General features: G+C 36.1%; 2 protein-coding genes across 2 annotated transcripts; one reads left to right on the plus strand and one right to left on the minus strand.

Moving 5' to 3' along the window:
- The first annotated feature begins 468 nt into the window (after positions 1-468).
- Positions 469-15,942, plus strand: LOC143622084 (NADH dehydrogenase [ubiquinone] iron-sulfur protein 4, mitochondrial-like). Its single transcript, XM_077093325.1, has 5 exons — positions 469-634; positions 2,136-2,224; positions 2,458-2,587; positions 2,947-2,976; positions 15,857-15,942. Exons 1-5 carry the CDS (start codon positions 485-487, stop codon positions 15,902-15,904), a joined length of 447 nt encoding a protein of 148 aa, XP_076949440.1. The 5' UTR covers positions 469-484; the 3' UTR covers positions 15,905-15,942.
- Positions 15,943-16,153: 211 nt separating this feature from the next.
- LOC143622129 (uncharacterized) lies at positions 16,154-17,155 on the minus strand. Its single transcript, XM_077093365.1, has one exon. The coding sequence runs from the start codon at positions 17,153-17,155 to the stop codon at positions 16,154-16,156; it is 1,002 nt and encodes a 333-aa protein (XP_076949480.1).
- Positions 17,156-20,531: the final 3,376 nt, after the last annotated feature.

Raw genomic sequence — 20,531 nt, forward strand, 5'->3', positions numbered from 1 at the left:
AAATTGAAAATAGATTGGTTAATTTATATTGTTAAAATTAACTGAATTTAACATTTTCATTTCTATTTTTTTAAGAACCGTCACCACACCACAGCCATAAGACCGTTTAGGAATGACATCGATCATGGGGTGGTAGAATCAAAATCATTAACCCATTCTTCAAACCGAATGGTCGGCGGCGGTGTTGCCGTTGAAACCGAGAAGCAATTTGATAGGAAAATAAAACTACTAGATTAAAAATGAAAATTTCAAACTTCTGGACTAAAATGGTTAACCACAATACCACATGAACTAATTAAAACAATATATAACCCAAAAAAGTTTTTGTGAACTGTACTGGGCCTGCCGTTTCAAGATTTTGGGCTAAAAGCCAAGTCCAGAGCTCAGGCAACTCGAATCTTCTACCGATTACCAGATTAGATATCAACTTTTATAACAGTCACTAGCAACTGACACATGAATGATCCTAAGGCAGCTGGAGCATATGCATATGGCGAAAATTCTAAAACGTGGTTTGGGATTTGGTTTGTCTGGTTGGGGAAGAAGATCATGCATGTCTGATGCTTTGGTGGAACTTAATCCCGGTGAGGTTGGAATCATCTCCGGCATCCCCAGAGAACAACTCCGGCGAAGAGTACGTCTGTCCATTTCATATATCATTTTACAAGTATTATAACTTTTACAATCTTATATGTTCTCCTGTCTTTGTTGTTCTTCGTAGACATCAAAACAACTTTATATATATGATTGTTAAGTTCATGAACAAAACTTTATTATTATTATTATTATTATTATTATTATTATTATTATTATTATTATTATTATTATTATTATTATCTAATAGTATCCAAGCTAGTTTAGTGTGTTAGGCTTCAGTTAGGTAGATCCATAGTTTTTATATGATAAGTTATCAATTGATCAAGGTTGGAGCTAGGAAACTTATTTTAGTTAACATTTAGCTGTTTATTTTAGTTTAGATTTCCATCAAAATTGTAGAAACTATGAAAATGTGTATGCGCGCGCACACACACACATGTTTGCATATACCGCCCAAGTAATACCGAGATTACACTTGGTCGGTGAGTTTGTGGCATGGCACAAACTACCAAGAAAGTCGCGGGTTTAGGTTTAGTCTGCAAACACATTTAGCTAAACATAATGTTTATGTGACTCCAATCAGTCTGGTGGGTTCATGGTTGACCTGCAGTTTAATCGGATTAACCCATTAATTTAGTTTTTTAAGTGTGCTTTATGTAATACTTAAAACTATTTGGGAATTCTTTATGCCAAGTTTTAATAGTTGAAAAATAAATGGACATAGCTTAAACATAAGTGCTTCAAAAATATAAAAATAATATGTAATTTAGAATTACAAATAATTAATATGCCATAAAGTTTTATACTATTATTCGGGTTAAACAGGTTGTGTTAGTGTCACCGTGCGAATAAAGTTATCATGCTGTATTCATGTTCATCTGTATTGCATGAGTTTCGTGTTTTTGTAAAACTTTGGGTTTGTGTCGGGTTAAACCCCTCATTCCATGCCCGTGATCCGTTTAGCAGCCCTAGGCCTCCCAAATTTTAAAACTACATTTCAGCCAACCTAAGTATGAATTAGGTTACGCCAATTTCGGCCCAAACATAAGGGAAATAGTAATGGTCGTATCAAGGACTTTATGAGCTCCTTAATTTCATAGCTAAATGGACACTTGGGTGGCATGTAATGCTTTTTGATATTTGAATTGCCTTACTGTAACCATTGGAATGTATTGGTGGCCTATGTGTATTTGTATGCATTATCCTATAAAGGATAATATAGGCACTGTTTCATGATAGTTGATTAACAATTAGGTTCATGTGTCCCAAATGTTGATACATGACCATCCTAAGGGTATGTTTGAATCTGAATTTTGAGTTCTTGCTTGCTAAATGCTAACAATGGTGTGGGATAGTTTTCATTGGTACCAGCATGCTTCAATACTGTTATTTTGGTAATCAATAATTTTAATTGAATAATTAGTAGTATAGGCAACCGACTTTTCTTTGTTTAAAAACTAATTAACAAACGTAAGATACAACTTATATTGCCTTAATATTGTTTATATATATTTGAACTTTTTTATTATGCATTCTAGGTCTTGATTTATTCACCGGCACGCACTGCAACTCAACAAGGCTCCGGAAAAGTCGGGAAGTGGAAAATCAACTTTTTGTCTACACAGAAGTATGCATTTTAGAATTTTGAACAACCCTACCTCTTATATTTTATAAAGTTAATACTATGAACAAATGTTAATGTATATGTTTAAGCTAAAAAAATTAACTGACCTCTTTGATGTAAAACACAACTAAAATGGCTTGTGAAACTGCAACCTCTACCTGAGAAATTGATAAATAAGATCTAAATGCCCTACCTAAATATTGATGTTAATAATACACCTTTACATGATATTTTAGGTGGGAGAATCCATTAATGGGCTGGACCTCAACCGGTGACCCATATGCCAATGTCGGTGATGCAGGACTCAGTTTTGATAGCGCGGAGGCAGCGAAGGCATTTGCTGAGAAACATGGCTGGGAATATGAGGTATGCTCATACTCCTAGTATTCTTCTTGTTTAACCTTCCTAAAGCTTAACATAACAAGGGTGGCTTGGGCAAAAGGTAACATGTCAAAATGGGTTAAAGTCAATTTGGAATGGGTTAAGTTGACCCTTTTCCCCAACTTTTGATAGTACTTACAAATAACAGGGTGTTAAATATGAGCACAAAGTTAATCCAATTTACAATTCTAGTAACTTGCAATTTAGTTTAAGAACACCAAAGAGCTACAGAAACCAGTATCTGCTTCTTTGTGATCGACACAGTGTGCTGTACATGATTTGATAGTTAATGTATTCAGTGGTCTTCTTTGGTTTCTGACATATCTTGTGTTCTTCATATACAGGTCAAGAAGCATCACACTCCTATAATCAAGGTGCATATTTGTTTTAACTTTTTCAAGAGAAGCTATAAAAAGTTGCATAGTGTTGTCAAAGATGATTAAGGATCGAATATCAATTCAATAATAGTCAATCGTTTTACACAAATATGAAATTGGTATAAATCAATTTATAAACAAGTCTACACATATTTATACTAATTGAAGCGGTATAATGTTCTCCATGAAACGGTGTGGTGGCACTCCCACTCAACCCCGTCCATCGCGGTCACCATCTTTGCCGGCATCTAATTTGGCCTTTGATTGTCATAACTCACTTATGGAACACGATGAAGTTGAATCTCCCCCTTTAGTTTTGCTGGTTCACAAGTCCTTTACAGTTTACACTCCTAGTAGATTTCTCATTTCTTTGAATTTCATTTTGGGTAAAGATTTTGTTAAAATGTCCGCCTTTTGCGAATTTCCACTAACATGTTGAACATGAGTTATTTGTTTATTTTCTTTCTTACAAATATACCATAGAAATTTCTGATAGAATCTAGAGACGAGAAACAAACTAGCAGGCAATAACGATGGGATTAAAAAAGTAGGCCAAATTCGAGAAGGGCAAGGTCTCTAAATACAAACAGAGTTTGTTAATTAAACATGAACATAGTAGTAAAAGAATAGCCTCCTATATATATATATATATATTATTAATGTAGATAACTGCTCTTTTAAAATTCAGAAGGCTTCTCCACCTTCCAGCTTCTTTGGCTTATTAAATGGGTCTTGGATGTAACTGAAAACTGAATTAAATTGCTTCACATCAGCAACTGATTTGGCACGGTGGTGTCTCCTCGAATACACCTTTAGGGGATGTGTATCATTACTTCCCTCTCGGTAAAATGCCTTGTCCTCAAGGCGAAAATTAGGGAACTGTTTTGCTAGCAAATAATAAGATTCCCATGTAGCTTCTACGAGGGGACGATGATGAGGAGTCGCAAGACTGGCTGGCCAGCTTCATAGACCCAGCGATGAGTAATAACTGAGTTGGGTTGTAGATCCACTTAGTGATTGGTAAAGGAGCCATTGGTTGAGAAGAAAACGAACTGGGAGCGGGCTTAAGCATGGACACATGAAAGATTGGGTGTACTCTGGCATCATATGCTAATTCAAGTTCATAAGCTACTGATTCAACTGTGTGCTTGATACGATAAGGGCCATAGAACCTTATAGAACCTTGGGGATAGCTTCTCATAGTTGCGTTTAGCTAAACTCTTTTGGCAGTAAGGTTGATTTTTTAAAATACATAATCACCAATCTGGAATGAAAGTTCACGTCTCTTGGAGTCAGCTTGGTTGGCCATTCGATCTTGAGCTTTTTGAAGATTGGTTCGCAATAACTTCAACATATCATCCCTATCGAAAAATTGTTGCTCTAACATATCATTCTTTATATCCCCAGCAACATATGATGGAAGATGAGGAGGTTCCCTGCCATAAACGACCGAAAAAGGAGTTGTGCTTTTATATGTATGGTAGCCTGTGTTATAGGAATATTTTGCTCAGGATAAGTACTTGCTCCATTTTGTCAGAGTTGCTCATGGGCGAAACAACGTAAGTACGCATCCAAGAAACGGTTCAAGACCTCGGTTTGCCCTCCGTTTTGAGGGCGGTAACTAGTACTCAATTTCAATTTTGTTTGGACTGAGGCAGAATAGCTCCTGCCAAAAGTTGCTCAAGAAAATTGCATCTCGGTAGAAAACAATTGTTCTTGGGAACCCATGTAATCGTACAATCTCCTTACAAAATATAGACACGACACCCTTAGCAGTAAAAGGGTGGGCTAGTGGAATAAAGTGGTCATACTTACTTAGGCGATCAACCACAACGAGTATAGTGTCAAACCTATCTAACTTTGGTAAACCGACTATGAAATCCATTGAAATATCCTCTTAAACCTGATTTGGAATTGGTAATGGTTGAAGCAGTTCTGTTGGAACTAATGTCTCGTACTTTTGTTGTTGGCAAACTAGACATTGTTGTACAAAAACGCAAGCTTCCTGCTTCGTTTTGGGCCAAAAATACATTGCAGATAGTCGTTTAAATGTTTTCAAAAATCCACCATGACCGGCCATTGGTGTGGAACGGGCTTCATGCAAAAGTTTATTCTTAAGATCCAAGGCATCCGTTCCTCGATTTTCATTTCCAGCTCTGTGTGATGGAGAAATTGTAAGGCATCAGTTTGAGCAAAAGACATTGTTGCTCAGTTGTGGTAATTCTTTGTTCCAACAAAAACTTCAAGGTATGGTGATCGGTGTGAATAAAAATATGATAACCCAACAGGTAATGGTTCCATTTTTGTACTGCCAACACCAATGCTAGTAACTCACGATCATAAGCAGATTTAAGTCGGTTAGAAGGTGAGAAACCTTTGCTGAAATAGGCTACCAGGTGATCCTCATTTAAAATAGCACCAACTCTTTCTAATGAAGCACCACACTCCATGGTGAAAAGCACCAACTCCTTCTAATGAAGCACCACACACTCCATGGTGAAAGGGTTGGAAAAATTTGGTAGTCTAAGAATTGGAGTTCATATCAAAGCTTGTTTAGCTTGTTAAAAGCGGTTTTAAGGCGTCATTTGACCACACGAACCCATCTTTCTTGGTAAGAGCTGTAAGTTGCCTGGCAATAAGATGGTAATTTCGAAGGAAACGCGGGTAATACCTTGCTAACCCGAGAAAACCACGAACTTCTCATACTGTAGTTGGAACTGGCCATGACAAAACCGCCATGATCTTTTCTTGCTTAACTTAAACTCTCTCCGTAGTTATCACATGACCCAAGAAAACCACTCTCGACTGTCCAAAACAACATTTGGGCAACTTAGAAAAAATTGATGGTTGCAAAGTATCTCAGAGGCCTGTCTAGATGGGATGGGAATTTCGATACCTGTGTTGAAAATCCACCGTGAACTTTTATGTGGGTATGTCAGGTGTAGATTCAAAATCCACCGTGCACCTGCACTTAGCAACCATCAATTCAGGTGCAGGTAGGGGCCTTGATAGAATTAAGCATACCGTGAACCTTCATAGTTGTTGGATGGGAATTCCCAAGAATAGCGTTAAGGTTGATCGCTACATCATCCGAGTTACCATCAAGGTTACTTGCTTCGGTGTATGGTTGCTCTTCAGGTATATCCTCCACCTCCAACACTTTCAACATACCGGTCTTACATCGGTGTCCTGGGTTGTATTTATCCCCACAACGATAGCATTCCCCTCGTAACAACCATGCCTGTTTTTCGCTGTCCCATGTGCGAGGGGTTGGTTTAGATTGACCTGTTACGGACTTACAGAAGTTGCATTGGGTTTGCTGTCAAGGGATGAAGGTTTGGTATGAATAGCTCCAGTAGATGTTTTTCCTGTTTGAACACACCGCCAAACTCATCGAATTATAAACCGTTCGACGTTTATGAATTCGTACATCAGCCTTTAATTCATCCTTGAGCCCATTTAGGAACACCCCTAACAAGCAATGTTCAGGGCAATTAGATACTGTGTTGATTGTTTTGCAAATTTCTGTCGATACTCCTAGACAGTGCCTGTTTGTTTGATACTACATAGATATTCGTCCGGGTTTTGGAACTTGGCCGGACCAAAATTCTTTTGTAGGGCGTGTACCAACTCCTCCCAACAAACTAGTTGCTCATCAGAAGATCAGGAGTATAAATCTAATGCATCCCCTTCCAGACACATTACGGTAACGCCGACTTTATATTTGTCGGGAACATCATAATTCCTGAAATATTTCACTACTTTGAGAACCCAACCTCTTGGATCACCATCGTTATATGCTGGCAGAATAATTTTCGTGGAAGGCCGGTACTGGTTGTTTCTCCACCATGTTTCTCCTTTATCAAAACGCCCCGATCCACTGTGACTTCTACCTTGATTCTTTGAATGAGCTTTAAATGTCACGGCGTCATCTTTGAGGGTTTCAATTGACTCTAAACGGGACACGATGATGGCCAATTTAGCGGCTAACGAATCAGATGGGTTACTACTATCATCGCTGGAACTGTTCCGGGTTTGCACCATCTCTTCGAATTTCCTGGCAATGGAACCAAAATGATAGGATCCAGAGACGAGAAACAAACTAGCAGGCAATAACGATGGGATTAAAATAGTAGGCCCAATTCGAGAAGGGCAAGGTCTCCAAAAGCAAACAAAGTTTGTTAATTAAAAACATTCACACAGTAGTAAAAGCATAGACAATATATATATATATATAGAGAGAGAGAGAGGATTATGATCACGTATGAACTTTTTGGAAATTGAGAACAATGAGAACCATTTTAGACCACAAAAAACCCGAAAATAAAAAAAATCATAAAAAAATCACAAAAATAGAAAAAATAAAATTCTTATATTTCATCTCGGTTTCGTAAAAAAGTGAAAAAAAAACACAATTTTTTATACATATATAATATGTACATATATGTACACGCATGTTATTTTTATATATATATGCATAATTTAAGGTAAATGATAATGTACGTATGTGTACATTACGTATGTAAAGATTAAATGAAATTATACACGTATATAATACGAATTAATTAAATTTCTTTTTTTGTGTTTTTTTATGAAATCGGAATGAAATATAAGTAAAATTTTCGCTTTTTTTGTTTTATAATTTTTTAAAATATTTTTTGAGACTTTTTTTAGTAGTCCAAAATGGTTTTCAAAGTTCTTAATTTGCAAAGGGTGCTTTTAGGATCCTTACCCTATACACACACAAGTAAAGGGCAAATTAAGACGTTTATTTTAAGGGATTTACAAGTTAAAATGCATAAGGTACATATGTATAAAGGGACAAAGTGGTCTTTTAAACACAATCTATCCATGTTTATTTGATTTCAACAAATATAATTACAATTATATTACCTCAACTTTACTCAAATTTGTTAATTTAAGAAATAGTTACAACTTTGACCCCTCATGTTTACCCACTTTTAACATAACTTTATTCTTTTTCATTTTAATCTTATATGTTTTACAAAAATATAATAAAAAAAATCTAAGCATACACATTTAAACGGGCTTATTTTGTCGACGTTTCGATATAATTTTTTTTCAAATCAGATGGACGGTTTGAAATGCACAAGTTATTATTGCATAAATGTATAAGTTTTTTAAATGATAAATGTTTACAATTTGATGTTCTCATTAGTTACATATCTAATCCTTGTCTATTTGTTAAAAAAAAAACATAAATAAATTTGTTACAAATAAAAAAGTTTCCACAATGTCGTATAATTATATACTTATCAATGTACTCTACTATTTAATGTAAAACTTTGAGCCCTCGTGTATATCTAAATATTACTAACTTTATTCTTTTTTGGAAAATTGGTTTTAAATAATCCCAAGTATGACCTATTGGCAGATAACAGTCCTAAATTAACACTTGGCTGGTGACAGTTCCAACCAAAGGTGTATTTGTTTTTAGTGATCCGCGACTAACGAAACTTAACTCTATTAGTATGATGCTGAGGTAGCATGCCATGTTGTCAAAAAAACCTATAGAAGTGGGCCACAATCCCTTCCTCTCGATCTTCCTAATTCTTCTCCTTACCCCTACCATCCTCTTCCCACCACCGTCACTAACCTGCAACCAACACCACCTTCTTCCTCTTTTCTTCCGCCACGCACCACCACCAACCAATCACCATCCATTTTCAATCCCATTATAAACATTACTATGGTGTTTAATTTGTAAATGTTCTCACACTTTGGTTAGAAATCTGTGAGAGTTTGAAGGTATTTAGCTTAAAAGAGGAACATGGAAAAATAAAGAAATCAAGGGGTGTTTTTCTATGTGCTAAGATCTAATTAATTACTGTCGGGTGTTGATGTTCAATCGGACTGTTCAGTCTCACGAAACAGAGGCGGAAAATTAGGGTTTACGTTTCATTCAGAGATTATTTCGTTAATTGATGGATTCCAATCTATCTTTGTTTAGTTAGTCGGTTATTACATTCAATTGAACAAATCATAGGTGTAATTTTGATGTTTTAAGAAAGAAGGCTCTATTTTTCAATGGGATTGAAGATGGATGGTGATGGGTTGGTGGTGGTGCGTGGCGGCAGAAAAGAGGAAGAAGGTGGTGGTGGTGGTTGTAGTTAGTGACGGTGGTGGGGAAAAGGATGGTGGGGGGGGGGGGTAAGGGGAAGAAGAAGGGTGGGGATTGGGGGCTACTTCTATGCCACATAAGGGTATTTTTGACAGCATGGCATGCCATCTCAGCATCATACTAACGGAGTTAAGGCTTCGTTAGTCGCAGACCGTTAAAAACAAATGCACCTTTAGTTGGGACTGTTATTTGCCAATAGGTCATAGTTGGGATTATTTAAAACTAATTTTCCTTCTTTTTTTATATGTTTTACAAAAATATGATTAATAGTATTCAAATTTTATAAATATCAAAATAATCAATACGAAGCTTTAATTTGGAACTGAGCTGAGTCGGCTTGGTGTAAAGTTCGAGTCGAGCTAGCATTGGCTCGATAGCATTGGCTTGGCTGGATAGCGTTGCTCTCTTAGAATTCAGAAGGCTTCTTCACTGCTCCATCTTCCAACTTCTTTGGCTTATTAAATGGGTCCTGGGTGTAACTGAATACAGAATTAAATTGCTCCACATCAGTAGTTGATTTGGCATGGTGGTGTCTCCTCGAATACACCTTTAGGGGGCGTGTATGAATTTACTAGCAAGGTTTTTTTTTCTATGAATAAAACTGAATTCGTATCATAAGAATTTTACTAGCCTTCTGCTTTTCTTCTGTAGTTTCATACAACTTCGTATCACATGGTTCTTCCTTTTGGTCTATCACATATTCTCTTTATTTAATTTTATCACACACCCTTTTATTTGCTGTCGTCTAACACGACTCATTTTCTTTCATTCTTGATCGATCTCTCACAAATCGTCATCTTCTTCTGCACGAGTCCGTTCAACACAAATCCTTGATCGGTCTCACCTTGATCTTGATCATCTTACGTGGTTTAATCTTCTCTTCGTGGTTGCCTATCTCAACCAATTCTTCTAGTTTGATCACTTCGCTTGGTTCGTATCCTGCAATCACGTTGTTTGTAGTAGAATATCAATAATCATTCGCGTATGCTTATTTTATGTTCAACAAACAAACACACACTTGAAAAAAAGAACAAAGTAATCGTTATATAGATTTATAAAGTAATGTAACACACTATTACTATTTAGGGTAAACGATTTGAAAGTTTATTTGAAAATCTTGGTGATTATCACCGGATACAACAGTCAATTAAATACACGATGGTTTTAGCTGTTAATTCGGTGGTTAGCACCAGATAATCGTTACGATTAATCATCGACTTGGACCAACTTTATTTAATTAGTATCCTAAATTTTAAATGTTACATAATAAACAATAATAACTATTATTTAGTTTATATTTTCTACACATTTTCTGTTTTCTCATCCTAGCACATTGTTTCGAGTGGGCGGACTTTTCATCTTCAGTGTCAATTTTTTTTCGAAAAGTATCTTCATTTTCAATTAAAAGGGATTCACCGTTCTTTTGTTCGTCATTTGGACATTCGTAAGCATAGCACCTGAGTTTTTCACACTTGTAACACTTGATCAGGTACTTATCTAGTTATCTTTGTTGTTATCAGAAAAATCATCACCATAATTAGTTTTACAAATTAGTCAAAGTTGTTATAACGTTTTTTTTATTGTTCATGATTTTACGTTGTATTCCTGTTTAAATATTGTATTAATATACGAGTCTATTCACGATAAAAATAATAAAAAGCTAGCACTTGCCATCGATCCTTTTATGGTTGATGGAATATTTTTTACTCGTAAAAGGTGTCTTTCCCCTCTATATTGATAATTATTCTTGTCTTCGTCTTATTCATAGTTTGTGCCAAAGTGTTTTTCTCGACATAATTTTCCTTCACTATCTTCCAATAGTTTCATCAAACGTTATGGTATCTAAATCTGAGTATTGTTTTATAGAGGCAACTATTTGTTGGAAGCGATCAGGTAATGAATTTAGTAACTTGCGTATTAAAGTTGTATCATCGAAGGTAGAACAAAGGCTATTGTCTTTTGAAGTAAGGCTGTCTTCGTCTCTCGTTCTCACCATTTCGAATTCTGATGCAGTCTGTATCTTTGCCTTTGCACATGGTCTACTCCTACTTGTCTGCATTTTAATGTGTCCCATATTTGTTTTGAGGTTTTATGTCTTGCTATATGAAGAATTAACTGTTTTGGCAATGATTGAAAGAAATAGGCAATCACGGTCTTATCAAAATGGGTTTCAGTAGTAGGTTCAATCATTTTCCACAATCCGTTTGCTTCGAAATTAACTTGATCTGAATTTCACAACCGTACAATTAAGATTTGAACATCAGAAATGAAAATTGAATTGATAGGGTTCCTCTCTCCTCAAATGGTGCCATTGCTATATTTGTGAGACCGAATTTTGTTGTATCTTCATTACCTATAAACTTATTAAACTTTGTTGTTTTGCAATTTTATTGAAGTCCCTTCATTTAAAATAGAAATAGAAAATTTCTCGTTTGGGTTTTCATTTCTTTCAAAATTTCCTTGCGTCTGTCTTTTGACTTTCTCGTGCATTCTTTGAATGACATTTTCTTTCGTTCTTCATATAACTTTTGATATGATTCCTCTATTCAAACATTCATCTTTCTTAGTTTGTATGAAATCAAGTGATGTTCCGGATTTGTTCCGTTGTCTTTCTTCTTAATTGATTTAATTGAATTTAAGGGACGCGTTTTCGGTGTTTGATATTGATAAATTACATCGAAACAGAAGGCAAGCGGGCAACAAGCTGCGCCGCTACCCCTTTTTGAATTGCAAAACCTAATCTTTTAAAATTCCTCGTTCTTGATTTCAAGCTCCGATACCAGATATTTTCAGAGGATTCACCATTCTCTTGTTTGTTATGTGGACATTTGTATGCATAGTACAAGAGGTTTTCACACTTGTAGCACTTAATTAGATACTTATCTGGTTATCTTTGCACACACTATGGGTTGCTTGCTATTAGGAATAAATCATCACTATAATTAGTTTTACAAATTAGTCAAAGTTGTAACTTTTCTTTTATTGGTCCTGATTTTATGTTGTACTCTTGTTTAAATATGTTATCAATATACGAGTCTATTCACGGTGAAAATAATTCAAGGCTAACACTTGCCATCGATCCTTTATGGTTGATTGGTTCTTTTTGATTCACAAGAGGTGTCCTTCCCCTCTATTTGGATAAATATTATTGCCTTCTTCTCGTCCAAAGTTTGTACCAAAGTGTACTCCTCGACCTAATCTTCCTTCATGGGGTGTGAATAATGGTCTTTCTTTCCATCTTTTTCTTCCTTTTAACGGATTCTTTCTTAGATCAACTTCCTTATCTTCCAACAGTTCATCAACCGTTATGGTATCTAAATTCTAATATTGTCTTATAGAGGCAACTATTTATAGGGAGAGATTAGCTATTGAATTTAAAAACTTGCCTATCAAATTTGTGTTGTCGGAGGTAAAACCAAGGCTGTTATCTTTTGAAGTAAGGTTGTCTTCATCTCCCGTTCTCATCATTTTGAATTGTGATTTCAAAGTCTGTATCTCTGTATTTTGTACACGGTCTACTCCTACATGTCTGCTTTTTAATGTGTCACATACTTGTTTCGAGGTTTTACATCTAGCCATTTGAAAAATTATATTTTTTTTAACAATGATCGAAAGAAATAGGCAACCACAGTATTATCAAATTGGGTTTCAGTAGTGCGTTCGATTATTTTCCACAATCCATTTGCTTCGAAAGTCTTGATCCGAATTTCCCAACTGTACAATTTAGTATTGAACATCAGACATTGATGAAGAGGTATGTACCCGCCTCAACACCGAGCGAGGCGGGTCAACCCACAAGATATAGACAAGAGGCTTGAAATCAAGTCATTATGAAGGCACAAAGCCAAAACCTATGCGCATGGCGCATATCACATATGCTCACGCATATCACATATGCTCAGACATCACATGCTCAGGCATCACATATGCTCAGGCACCACAGATGCTCACGCATCACATATGCTCACGCATATCACATATGCGCGCGGCGCATCCGCGCGTGGCGCATATCACATGCTCGTGCATATCACATCTGCGCATGAAACATCTGCGCGTGAGAATAAAGAGAAGACCTCGCGCATCCTCAGGATTGGCGCATATCACACATGCACATAATCAACCTCGTCCTTATCCAAATCAGGATTAGGGCAACCTTGATTGTGCACGTCAGACAACCTTCCAGAAGGTATCTTTTTAAGGAATAAGAATATGCTGATGTTGACAGCTGCCAATGAAAGGTGGACAACTCAGCAAAACCCATGTGCTACCACGTGATTATAACCAATGAAAAAGCACCAGGTGTCCCAAAGGACACGTGGCGCAAAGCAACTGGAAGAGGCCAACAAAGCCCTAATTGGGTCTGAGCCCAATCATTGGAAACCCTAGCACTATAAATACCACATCAACTCCACAAGGAGAGACAGATTCAATTACATCCAATTACACACAATTACAGAGTATTCAGCTATTAAGCAATACACTCCATTTCCTTACTCTCATATTATTATCTTCTCCTACAAACACTTATTCTCACACCGGAGGGTTACCCCAAAGAGGACCCCTCTGTCCCTTTCTGAGGGGTAAGTTTACGGTGTTGTTCATTTTGTAGGTGGAAGAATCCAGATCCAAGAGAACCATCGGTGAAATAGCATAATCACACCCGATGAAAGTAGATCGTCTACCAGTGAGTCGATCCACGTTTCTTCAATTGAAAATTTGATAGGATTCCTTCGTCCTTATTGGTATCATTGCTTTATTTTATTTGTCACCGAATTTTGTTGATCTTTGTTGCCCATAAGTTTTATTATATTATACTTTATTTTTTTTTCGAAGTCTTTTTATTTAAAAAAAAATCTCGTTAGGGTTTCTATTTCTTTCGGAATTTCCTTGCGTCTTTCTTTTGACTTTCTCGTGCATTCCTTGATTGACTTTTTCTTTTGTCCTTGTTTAGTGTAACTTTTGATGTGATTCCTCTATTCAAACCTTTATCTTTCTTGGTTTGTATGAAATCAAGTGATGATTTCGAATTTGATCCCTTGTCTTTATTCTTGATCGATTCATTTGAATTTTGATAATTCTTCGTTCTTGATTTCCGGCTCTGATAGCAAATATTTTCAAAGTATGGATCAGTTAACAATACTGAAAACAATCAATCGTTTTACATAAATATAAATCGTTGTATATCAATTTACAAATAAGTGTGCATGTATATATATTAATTGAAGCGTTGTAATATTTCACGGAATGGTGCAGTGGCACTAACCTCCTAGCATTGTCACTACGTGCAGCTCCGTCATCATTGTCGGAATCTAATTCCCCCTTCAGTTGTCGTAGGCAAATTATGGAACAAAATGTATTTGACTTAAAACATAGATGCTTTAAAGAAATGGTGACAACTTCCAACACGATAATTCATACGAAAACATTTAGAATTATTTGTGTTTTAGATTGACTTGTTTAATAATTGACGGGTCATTTAATTGCGGTAAAAAACAAAACTATTTAACTCATTTTAAAAAAAGTATATGATGTTTATGTGTTAAGATGGCCCACCCGATAAATACATTTACAACTTTATTACAACTTACTAACCCAACTCATTTTAAAAAGATGTGTTAAGATGGCCCACCGGTAAACTTTTTTACAAGTTGGTAGATTTGGCGAATCCGCTTTACTTGTTTATGCATACTTGGGATAACCTCAACGGGAATCGTTAAACCTAAACGGGTAGTAGTTTCCTCTGTTGCACGGAAACGCCGATTAGGGTTGAGTTCCTATCCCGCGGATGGGTTGGGGACGGAAACGCCGCCGAAATGCGTCGGAAACGTTTCCTAAACGAATCCGATTAATGGGGACGGGTCCAAAACGTTTCTGGGCCTTTGGGGATGTTTCCGGCGACCCTTTAACGAATTCTAGAGGTGAATTCCGTCGTCGGAGCTACACTTTCTGCCGGATTTTCCAGGAAGAAGAAGATTGGGTGAATAACTTGTGAGATTGAATGGCGGCGTTTTAGGTTTTAGGATTAAACAAGTTTAGTTTCTTTTTAATGTTTAACCCCTTTATCTCTCACTTGTTTATATCTAGACCCAAAAACTTTAAACTTTTACATAAAAGGTGTTTTTTCTCGAGTCTAGCCTCTCGAGATTTTTATATTTCATTTGTAACCCTCAATTCTTAAACAATATATATCTGTTTTGTAATTTGTTAAATATATTTGTATTTATATATGTATTTTTTGTCGTACCCTTCCCGTGCCCGTATCTTGGATTTTTGATTTTTGCCGTTTCTCATGCCCGTAACGTCCTCGTATGCTGGTCCCGTACCCCGTTCCCGTGCTACTTAGGTTGTTTCCCATAAACGAATAAAACGAGTTGTTTCGACTTGCTAATCCGTTTGACTAGTTTAGATAAAATGAGTTGTTTCGAGTTGTTTCGATCATTAGACTTGTTTAGCACATAAATGAGTTGTTTTGACTTGCTATCCGTTTAACTAGTTTAGATAAGCAAGTTAACGAGCTAGCTTAAAGCTGTTGGGCTTATTGATCAATTTAAATGCAAACAAGTTAACGAGTGTGGGGATTATTTGATTTTAAAGCGAAGTGGCAACCGTGTCAACTTCAACCTGCCACCCCAGGCGGTGGCCCGTTATGTTGTGATATGTGTTGTAGTTTTGGTTCAAATTAAGAACTATGAATGGATGGCTGACTGACTTGTGTGTTCAATCCTCCACTTGCAGGCCAAATCGTATGCAGACAACTTTAAATGGAAAGGACCACCAAATTAGTCTTTTCAGGTTGCCTTTCTTCAACCCTTAAACCAAACTTTATACTATCCTTTATTATTTAAATCATTAAACATCGATTATACTCAAATGTTTGTAAAATATTCCAAAAAGTATTAATTATCATCATAAACATCATCATTCATCATAGATACCTAATATAATATATTTTTATACTTATTATTATATATATTTGATATATTATAATTATAATATAATATACGGTGGTCTAACATAGATACAGTAGTCTATCTAGCTACTCCTTTTAAGATTCACACTCTGCAACGTCTCTTGATCCTGCAAATTCTCAGCCGCTTGTCTTGTATGAAACCTCCATGCAAACTTGTAGTCCTTGGATTCACACGCCAACTTCGTCACTTCACAAAACGCATTCACATTCTCATTCTTCTTCCCATTCGTCCCCCATTCAACCCGGGCCCAGCACGAAAACCCCGCCTGCATAACATCATCTTCCATATCCATAAACTTAATCACCACGTTTCCACATATGCTGTTGCATGTGGTCACCATGGACTGGACCCACCCGCACTCGGGCTGGCCCAACATTGCCTGGTAGCTTGAATTCACCAGCCTTACCTGGTTGTTCGAGTCCGAAACGAACGCGGGCACGGTCAGTGACTCGAGCTCACGTTCGATGTCTTCTGCCGTTTTGATCATTGTTATTGCCGATAATGGTTCTTTGTTTGGTTTAATTGCTCGGATACTCACATTAGACGGGATTAACCGAATCGGTTTCGGTGAAATGACGGCCGGGGCGGGTGGCTTTTGTAATTGAGCAAGAAAGTCTTTTTCTTCCGGGATTTCAACGGTTTTGTTGAGGTCGATGGCGTCGGGATGAGGTTGCATGTGGTGGGGTTGGAGGAGTGGGAGGGTGACCAGTGTGGTGGCGGTGGTGGGTGCAAAAGCTTGAATTGCGAGTGTTCTCGCTGGAGAACTGGTGATGTGGAACGGCGGAGACAGGCCTTGAAGTAGTGTTCTTGGTCTTTTGAAAGACGCGGGCGGCGGTCCTAGGGATGTCCGCCCGCGCTTTCTGGTTCGCGTTGGCCTCGACTGCAAATGAGGCCATATGTTCCTCAGGTAGGGCGACTGGCGGATGGTGGGAGACATTGACGGTGGCGATGAGCCGGAACCTGAACCGGATCCGGATCCGTCATCGACACCGGTAGAACCACCGCCAGCACCTCCACCGCTAGAGCCTGCCGGTTTGGGGGCTATAGGCCTGTACCTGGCCATGATCTCGGCGGTGGGAGTGTATGGGTTGAGGGTTTGGAGCATGGTGCTGATCGGCGGTGTGTGAAGTGTTGTGTTGTGTTGTATTGTATTGTATTGAGGAAGGCGGAGTGTGGTTGTGTAGTGGAGGTTGGCCAATAGGATTAAGGCAACATAAATAAAAGGAGAAAGGAGAGAGTGACACTTGGGGTGATGTGGGTACGTGTTTGTCCAGATGCTCATATTCATGCATTGCTTCATTCGGTTACATAATTAATAAATTATACTTTACTTACTTTCCAACAAATTAAAACACACCAGACACTACATATGAATCCGGAATCTCAACTTAGTAGTAAAGATTTCAAGATAAGTCTTTGAATTTAAAATTAGTCCTAGTTCTAGAATATTTCAAAACCGTAAGACGGGTATGATATTAGCTGATATCTATCCATCTCGATGACACAATTAGAATAGAAAAAATGCACTTGAAAATAATTCCAATAGGTATTTCCTTAATAAACCAGGGACGGGATACCATACAAACATAATTAATATACAATGCGTGCAAGGTAAAGATAAAAAGCGTAGTTGTAGTTTCCTAAATAGCACAGTTACCTTATAATACAAAAACCAACTAGCGTAACTTTATTATACTATAATTTTATAACTAGTGTAATTTTATAACGGTACAGTTTTAAGAAACAACTATAATAAAATTACGCTACTTATAAAATTGTAGTGTAAAAATTACGCTAGATGTAAATACTATAGTGTAATTGCGCTACTCAGATAATTACGAAAATGCCATCGTGCTTTGCTTCTTCACTTCGTGGGTTTTATAGATTAATCCGATTTGTATACGATTAAAGCATTATCAAAATAATGGGTATAATCTGTACCTGACAACTGATGAATAATCGGGCGTCTGACGGGTATAAAACCAGTTGTCATATACGATTTACAATCGATTATGAGAGCTAGGTTAGGAAAACTAAATGTTGGTTATTTGTAACACGGTTAAGGTAATTTTTTTTTAATTGATGAAAACATAATATTTTAATTTTAACTAAGTTTGTATCTGTCGCGATGCGGTGGTGTATTAACATGCATTCAGTTGGTATGAGTTAAGCTCGTTTTTATATCAACACTAAATTGAAGAAAAAAGCAGCAGGCAGTTTCAACGCAGAAGATAGCATTTAGTTGGTATGGGTTAAGCTTATTACGATACAGATAATTAATTGAAAAAAAATTTCTTGTCAAGGTAAAAAGTGGCATTTGGTTGGTATGGGTTAAACTTGTAATGATACAGCCACTAAATAAAATAATAATAATAATAATCTATCAACACAGAAAATAACAGCGACACGTATAACTTACAGTAAAAGAAAATTAGACAACTCGTGCTATAATTACGCACATAATGATTACGCGACTTATAAAATAATAACGTAATTTATATATGATAACTACGCATGATATACGCAAGCACGTCAACCTTTTCTATTTAGAAACATCAATTTTTGTGCATCGACTTTTATTTAAAAAAGAAAACTTGAACTTTTTTTTAAACGAAAGTAGACTATATACGGATTAAAAAGAATAAAATTCCCAATTTTATGGTGGAATTTTAAACGAAATAATGCCACTAAAGATCATTAAGTCCAACGGTAACCCAATGACTTTTCTTATGGGAGATCGTGGGTTCATATGTGACCTATATTGTTTTGTTCAGGGTTTAGTATGTCTTGCCTAAAGCATTTTGTTTCTAGTTGTAATTGGTTTTCTTCTGGGTAAGGTGAGCCGTGTCACCATGTTTAACTATTTGGATGGAAAGGTGATCTATTTATTAGGGTGATCTCTTTGTCCGAGCATTTAGTGTTAAAAGAAAGAATGTCAAACATGTTACCACAAAAGTTCGAAGATGCCATTAATAAATGAGAAACGTTAGTTAACCTGGTAATGGTATGTGTAATTAGGTGACGTGTAGGAAATGACCATATGTCAAACCTAAAATAATCTTTATTTGGTAGAGATTTTGGACTGGTTTAAAGAATAAGAAATCAATTTCATTAAAAGATATCATAAGTATTTATATCTTTAGGGATGGGTTAATATGTATAAACTTAAAAAATCGTACCAATCATTCGGATAAAAGGGTACGAAATTTTTGGACTGTGGCATTCATGCAAATTACATGACTTTTATATAACTAGAGTGGTTATCGTAATTACTCTAGTCATAAAGTTAGTGATAATTACTCTACTCATAAAATAATTACGTCATGTATAATATCAATTGCTCTAGTTATTTTGTGCTATATGTAAAGTAATTATGTCATGTAAACAGAGTAATAAGCGTAATATATAATTACTTTAGTAGATTAATTATCCTGTCTCCATCTGAATTTATTGTCTAATTAAGAGTAGCTATCATATATAACTAGAATAATTATTTACATCTATATAATTATATGCTTCAAATGTTGGAATCAAGCAAGGAGGAAAAGTGCAAGCAATCAATGATTGAACACCTATCGAAAATCTATTTTATCTATTCAATCATTGATCGTAAATAAAATCAATTCGCAAAATGCACGACACAAATTCTATAACTCAGGTTGATGACTGGTCGATTTACAAGAGCTCTGTGACCAAGAATTGATTGTTAAATTTTTACAAGGTTCAATTCGTCAATCAAATCTGATTGGCAAGCTTCAATTCATCAATAAAATACGTATTTTAATGACCTAGCTCCCCTATATACAGATATGCCCATCGTGCAAATTTCTATTTTTTTCTCCGCTTCACATGATTAGTAGGTTAAATTTGTTCGTAATTGATCCAAACGTTATATATTTAACTACCGAATGTTTATTGTTTTTAAACTTGTTTAAAGTATTTGAAATTCAGTGATAAATGTTAGCTCCTCATCTAATCATTATAAATATGGTTACTCGTCTAATCGTTATAAATATGGTTACTTTTATTGACGTATACATGACCCTTTTTTTTCGTTATGAAAAACTATTTATGTTTTAAATGTAGATTTGTACATTTTTTTTTACAGTAAAAGGTTTACATTACTAGTTACCGCTGGAAACATTACTTCACCAAATCCTATTTAAGAAGTAACAAGCTTTTTAATAAAACTTATATAAAATAAAAGTATACTAGTATTAATAATATTCAACCAGTTAGTAATTTTTTCTTTATTTTTAATAAGTAATAATGTGAAATTTGATACGTAAACCGGGTGAATAGGACAGCTCATGTGTTTCGAGAAACAATTGGCAAAAAGTAGTGAAAAAACAAAAAAATGAGTAAAAAGGGGGAGGCGGTTGACAGCAGAGTAATAATGTTATGTTCGGGATTATGTTTGGTTGAAATATGTTAACGTG

This window comes from Bidens hawaiensis, unplaced genomic scaffold (assembly GCF_021521415.1).
Source record: "Bidens hawaiensis isolate Kalapana, Puna unplaced genomic scaffold, B.hawaiensis_p1.1 tig00003022_1, whole genome shotgun sequence".
Classification (NCBI taxonomy): Eukaryota; Viridiplantae; Streptophyta; class Magnoliopsida; order Asterales; family Asteraceae; genus Bidens; species Bidens hawaiensis.

What these genes read in the sequence shown, in the direction of transcription:
- LOC143622084 (XM_077093325.1), top strand. Translation starts at nt 485, where the DNA reads ATGCATATGGCGAAAATTCTAAAACGTGGTTTGGGATTTGGTTTGTCT. An exon ending in GAGAACAACTCCGGCGAAGA is followed by an intron (nt 635 to 2,135) that starts GTACGTCTGTCC and finishes TATGCATTCTAG; the next exon opens with GTCTTGATTTATTCACCGGC. An exon ending in AACATGGCTGGGAATATGAG is followed by an intron (nt 2,588 to 2,946) that starts GTATGCTCATAC and finishes CTTCATATACAG; the next exon opens with GTCAAGAAGCATCACACTCC.
- LOC143622129 (XM_077093365.1), bottom strand. Translation starts at nt 17,155, where the DNA reads ATGGCCAGGTACAGGCCTATAGCCCCCAAACCGGCAGGCTCTAGCGGT.